Source organism: Biomphalaria glabrata, chromosome 18 (genome assembly GCF_947242115.1).
Source record: "Biomphalaria glabrata chromosome 18, xgBioGlab47.1, whole genome shotgun sequence".
NCBI lineage: Eukaryota > Metazoa > Mollusca > Gastropoda > Planorbidae > Biomphalaria > Biomphalaria glabrata.
This window is the reverse complement of record NC_074728.1, coordinates 23732482-23739041: the sequence shown is the minus strand read 5'-3', so window position 1 is coordinate 23739041 and position 6560 is coordinate 23732482. Positions and strand designations below refer to the sequence as shown.

The 6560-nt window shown below is 38.5% G+C and overlaps 1 protein-coding gene across 1 annotated transcript in view; it reads left to right on the top strand.

Moving 5' to 3' along the window:
* LOC106059397 (uncharacterized) overlaps window positions 1–6560 on the top strand; it is a 62294-nt gene that overhangs the window by 49005 nt on the left and 6729 nt on the right. Inside the window, exons 22-27 of the mRNA XM_056016943.1 lie at window positions 504–548; window positions 1802–1933; window positions 2199–2237; window positions 3065–3091; window positions 3831–3906; window positions 4886–4986. Of these exons, the coding sequence (XP_055872918.1) occupies window positions 504–548; window positions 1802–1933; window positions 2199–2237; window positions 3065–3091; window positions 3831–3906; window positions 4886–4986 (420 nt within the window). The remainder of the gene's footprint in view (window positions 1–503; window positions 549–1801; window positions 1934–2198; window positions 2238–3064; window positions 3092–3830; window positions 3907–4885; window positions 4987–6560) is intronic.

Below are 6560 nucleotides of genomic sequence, written 5' to 3'. Positions count from 1 at the left end.
TTAAGACTACACGACTATAGAATGAGATTCTCAGTTCACGCAAAGATATTTATGTAGGAACTAGTACATGGGAACGGAAGGAGAGACAGACAAAAGAAGTGAAAGAAGGACGAAATTAAAGATGGACGCTCCTGTCTATGGTGGATGCTCTAATCCTGGCTATAGAACAGAGAGGAGTAAAGAAAGACGGTCGACGGATCATGTGTGGCGCCCCAACGATCTAACAGTCCAGTATGAGCAAAAAGAGATACATAATTCAACATCAAATAATAATAAAAAGATTGTTAACCAAAACCAACTGTAACTCATAAATTATTTAATTCATTTTCTTACCGTAACTCATTAATTATATAATTCATGACCTCAATGTAATTCTTTAATTAATTAATTAATAACCTTACTGTAACTGTGTAATTAATTCATGACCTTACTGTAACTCTGTAATTAATTAATTCATGACTAATGTTTAATAGATCTTTATTTTTGATGATATTTATATTTAGCTGCTGAGGCATTCAGGTTGGCAATACCCATGACTACTACCATTTGTAAGTATTGCTTCCTATTTGTAATGTATTAAAATGAAACCTTTCTCCAAGACTAATATAGTATTTTCACTAGCAACATTTCTGATAGGTTTTTGATACAACGAGAAAATAGAAACACTACTCAGCAGATTGACTATAAATTTATTTACATGTCAGGAATCATACAGCCTCAAGGAATTAACAAACAACTGTCATTTTTTTTCAGCAATAATCTTGGTCAGACTACACTGCCATCTCCCGGTTCTGTGTTTTTATCTATCTATCTATCTATCTATCTATCTATCTATCTATCTATCTATCTATCTATCTATCTATCTGTCTATCTGTCTGTCTATCTATCTATCTATCTATCTATCTATCTATCTATCTATCTATCTATCTATCTATCTGTCTGTCTGTCTGTCTGTCTGTCTGTCTGTCTTTCTGTCTGTCTGTCTGTTTGTCTATCTATCTATCTATCTATCTATCTATCTATCTATCTATCTATCTGTCTGTCTATCTGTCTGTTTCTATCTATCCATCTATCTCCTCAAAGTTTTCCATCAAAGGTGTCATCGCATGGTAATTGGTATAACTTGGCGACACCCACCTTACAAAAAAAACAACAACTCTCTAATGCTAGAGAAAAGCTGGGAAATTGTTGAAGCACTGCTTACCATTACACAGCTGCACTAGAGCTGACAACTACCCCCCCCCCTCCATGGGGGATGACCAATTGTCAAAAATAATCCTTGTTGGAGAGTTTTAAGGAGAACGAAGTATTACACTGTTCCCTCTATCTGAATTAAATCAGGCGCCCTTTATGCATAGAGGGAAGAAGCTGGCGGCCCATGGCCCCTGAAAGTGGCAGTTGAAGAGCGCTCACAAATATCACTTGGCACACATTCGAGACCTAGAGAAGAGCTCTTGCCAAAGTCAGGCTCAGAAGATAAATAGAACATTTAAATAGACCCATAGCGGCAGAGGCATAGTGAGTGGGGGGGGGGGGGGCAAGGGTGCGCGATGCCCCTGGCGCATCCCTCAGGGGGCGCCACACGCAGAGTAAATTTATATGTGATGTTTATGAAAAAAAAAAGGGGGGGGGGGCGCCAATAAAGTATCTTTCCCCTGGTGCATGTTTTGCTCGCTACGCCTTCTGCACTGCGTTCAACTGAGTTTGCGTGGTCACGTGAAATAATGCACTCGGCTTTAATGTTCAGAATCAAAGAGTTCGTGTCATCGTTCAATGGTTTAATTTTTTTTTTTTATGTTAGCTACTAGAACTACTACGACTACAACAAAGACCAGCTCAGTGACCACACTACTGACCCCTAAACAATCTCAAAAAACAAGCAACATGACAACGTCACCATCTACAAGCAGTACTACAGCACCTAGAACAACAGGCAAGTCGTTTAGGGCACTCAACCACCGCGCCTCCTGGTGAATTGTCCCATTTATTTTTTATGTAATTGTTTTTTTTTTCTTTTCAAAGTTGTGAATCCTGCAAAGCATGAAACTTGAAGGCTTAAGTCCAAACCTAGATCTTGATAATATCAATGTATTCGATAGAATAAACTTAGAATCTAGTATCTTTTTTTTTACATCTTTCGTTTAAGTAAAAAAAAAACACAACGTTTAAACACATGTATGTCTCTTTATATTCCGCAGAAATTACTTTGCCCAAACAGAATGTCACTAGAGTAACAGGTAATTGTGTCATTTTATTATTAGTATTGCTACAAACTTCAAACATTCATGACAAAACGCTACTATATTTAAAAAAATGTCTTACAATAGTTTGGCATTTTAAAAATATTTGCAATGTCTATGAGAGTGATTAAATGCCCAGCAAACGACACTAGCTCCAGCTGGAATAACCTGCCCAGTGTGCGGCCGAACATTCCGGGCTCACATAGGTCTCACCAGCCACATGAGGAGACACAAAACCCCAGTGTAAAGCCCTCAGCGCCCTGGATGACAAAGTGGTCATCATCGAACCACGATGTACGAACTATATATAATTAATAATGAACGTAAATGGATAATTATTTCTAAATGGAGTCAATCTCCTTCGTTCTCGGATGGTTCAGATCAGTAATCCTATCACTGAGAAGTGGTTTCCAGATCAGGCAGTTCTTCGTATAGGTTTGTTTTTTTATATAGGAGGGTTTCGGGGCCAGAGTCATTTTCATTAATAAAGAATGAATCGTTGAAGGACATGGTCAGCTTTCTCTAGTGATGCTCGCAAAGGCATTGCTTGTCCCGACTTTTAACTTCCGGAACATATGTTGTCTCATTCTGTTGTGTCTGGTTTTGAGGATATCCTTTAATAGGCGTTCTTTTTTCTGGTAATTGGGATGTGAGCTGGTTTAATTATCATTTTTTTTATCTCTAACAAATCTTTTTTTTTCCCATTTCGTCTGAGTTGAGAGAAATTTTCATTTGTTTGTTTATTCTTCTATCTCTGGTCAGTATGTTTTCTTTTTCATTGTGGTCATTGAAATGTTGACATTGTTTCTCTTTTTTTTTTACAGCAAAACTTTTGACGGAGGCTAAACTACGTAAGTAATTATATATTTAAGGTTATATTGTCATATTTAAGGTTATATTGTCATATTTAAGGTTATATTGTCATATTTAAGGTTATTTTGTCATATTTAAGGTTATATTGTCATATTTAAGGTTATATTTATAGTTTTCAACTTCCATTGAAAGCGGGGGCGTCATTTGATACTATGCATTCTAGATCTGTGAAGTGGTCTACCACGTTAAGGGGCTGTCCATTTACGGTGATCTTTGGGGCTGAGCAGGTTTTTTTGGGTGACTTCTGGACCATGACTTCTTTTTTTCGAGGTTTATAGATAAACCGAAATGGCAGCGTATGCAAATTTGTTGACCGCAATCTGGAGATCATGTTCATTGTGAGCTAGCAGGGCGCAATCATCGGCATAGGAGACGGCGAAAAGAAAATATTAATCGACAACTGGGGGAGAATGGTTATGCTTGCCATGGATGTGGCAAAATATATAGATCAAAGCTGGGCCTCGTAGGCACCGGAGATAATTCCGCCGTAAAGACCTGTTACTTAGCTACGAGCTATTGGTCTAAACTGCACACAGGTTTTGGCGTTGCAGGTCAATGTTCATACCTTCTATAATGATTGGTCTCGGTGCAACACTGAGAGCTTAAGTTCTACCTGTTAGTAAGACCATAGACTAGTAACTGTCATTTCGATCTCCTGTTTTCTTGAAGATAATTATCTGTTTTTATTATCGAAATTTCCATTTTTATTTTTTCTAGTTTATGGCTTCTGGGGGGACTGGTCTGCTTGGAGTTGCTTGCCGAACTGCTCTGTAAGAAATATAGTCCGTACAAGGTGAGTATGTAAAACATTTAGATATGAGTCCACTATATGGGATGTAAGCCGCACCCGGATCTTTCCAATAGAAAGTGAAGTCATACAGAAAACAAGTTACATTCAATAAAACCCACTCAAAAGCAAGCAAAATATAAAAAAAAACTATCCGACCCGCGGCGCGTGACCACTTCCTGAAAGACACAGTTGTCCAAATGGGGTGAGTTTGGGCAAACGACTGTGTGCGCATGCGCCTGGAGAGCAAGGAAGGCCCAGGTGCGGGCGTGAGAAAGGCTAGAGAGTCACCGTGCGTGCGTGGTGTCTTGCATGGTTGGGCGACGTAGACTTGTTCTCCCCTCTTTTTTTCTGAGCCGCGCTCTCTGTCACCATGAAAGTTAATTGGGGTAACTCTAGCCCGACTTGCAGAAATAAAATAGTTATCTTTTCATGACTTTTTCATAGAGGGTTAGAGAGTCAGTGTGCGTGCGTACTGTACCGCATGACTGGGCGACATAGAGAATCATATATACAGATCATTTTAAAAAAAAATCCTATCTATAGGCGAAGAACTCCACCCATTATTTTGTTGAACAGCAACAAGGGAAACTAACACTCCAGTATTCATAGATAAGGCTAATTTTAATAGTTTGGTCCCCTTAAACAAAATTCTTAACGCTATTTCTCCCTCACGCGTTCTCCTATCAAGTTAATACTTTAAATATTGCACCTAACAAAAAAATGAATCATTAAACAAAAATTCTCAAATAATTATTGGTAATTAATTATTCTGTTTGATATCGAATAAGGGAAATAACTTATACAATATTGGTAAATACAGTTTTGAGGACGAATTTATTTCCCTTTAGATAAACTATTTTTTTTTTTAAGAATAAGTTTTTTTGTGTTTTTTTTTGCGTGTTCTAATTAATTATATTTATTAATTTTATTTGATTCAAGATAGCTTCAAAATGTTTACGTAAGATAACTAATTATTCCACAGACCTTGTCTTGATCCACCACTAGGTCCGCGTGATTTTAATTGTCCAGGATTCGCCTACCAGCTCGGGGACAAGACATCTTGCAATGAACAGTGCGCCACAAGTAAGCAGCAGACGTGACCTAGTTAAACAAAAAGTCTAACGTCAAACGAGAAGTCCCATAGAAGTGTGTCATGTTACTAGAGAAGTCTTTGTTTAATCTCATCGTTACACTGTGCAAGTAACTTGTTAATCTAGCAATACAGTAACTTACTTCACTTAATCCTGTGAACTCCCAGGGGAGCATAGGGCCGCAACCACACCTCTCCACCGAACTCGGTTCTGAGCAGCTTTCTTCATTTGCTCCCATGTCATTCCAGTACCCTCAGCTTCACTGATGGCTGACCTCTTCCAGGTTTGCTTGGGTCTGCCCACTTTCCTCTTTCCTTGTGGGTTCCAGTCGAGTGCCTGCCTTGCAATATTGGTAGCTGGTTTTCGCAGGGCGTGTCCTATCCAGCTCCATTTAGGTTTTGTGATGTTGAGCTATGGGCTTTGTTTAGTTCTCTCCCACAATTACAATAGATTAACTTAAACTCTGCTAATTAATTGTTAATTGCAACCCTTGCCTGCTCTAATAGCTCTAGGGAAGATGGAGCACGAATGTGTCCTAGCATAAAGAATAAGAAATGTGCCTTTTATCTTATTAATTACAGAAGCTACTTCAAAAAGAGAGGATATGTCCCAGTCCTTCGGGTCTTGGTCGTTGCAATGTCATCGAATACTAAAAAAATCTTGACCCTCTAGTTGTGGAAGCCAATAGCTATTAGGCTTGGTTTCTGTGGGGTCTCAAGTACAAATCTCGTGCTTCAAATCTGTAGGCGATCTCCGAGTCTACCCAGATCGAATTGCTGTCTGAGTATTAGTTGGGAAGAGCTAGAAACAGATTAGTTATATTTTCTGCCTAACGAACCAAAAAATATTAAACAGGAATATTGCTTTAATTAATTGTGTTTATTAATTAATTAAATTATATGTATTTATTTATTTATTTATTCTAATTTATTAAAATAAAAATGTCAGTGACAACTACAGCTTAACTATGAATAAACAATTACGCTTTATAAATAAATGGAGATACTTTTTCGTATTCCATCCCTAGTGCCTTTAGAATGGAACGGGTTGCTTGAATCAGCCAGAAAAAAAACCCAATGATTTAGCAGAGTTTAAGTCACTGATTAAAATGGTAGTTTTCCTATCACACCTTGCAATCTATGGGGCACACGATGTAACGGCCATTTGTTTTTGTGGCCCACGATTAACGAGGGAGTTATGTGGCCAGGACAATGACCAACTTCCTTTACTTGTCCCGTACTAATGTCAGGTACCCCTTAGAGCTGTATGGACGCCCAAAGTAAAACTCCCAGTCTCCACCATTATTAAAACCTGAGACTTCCGGTTCGGAAGCCAAGCTCTTCACTACTTAGCCACCGCGTCTGATTAACATGCATGACTAGATTGACACGTGAAATGCGCAGGACCTAATTATCTTCTTTTTTTGAAGAAACGTCTATGCTTTATAAGGTAATATGCCTAACTTCATCTTCTAAAGCAGGGGTTCTCAACCTGTGGGTCGCGACCCCCTTAGGGGTCGATTGACGATTTGCCAGGGTTCGCCTAAGACCATCGAAAATATGGATT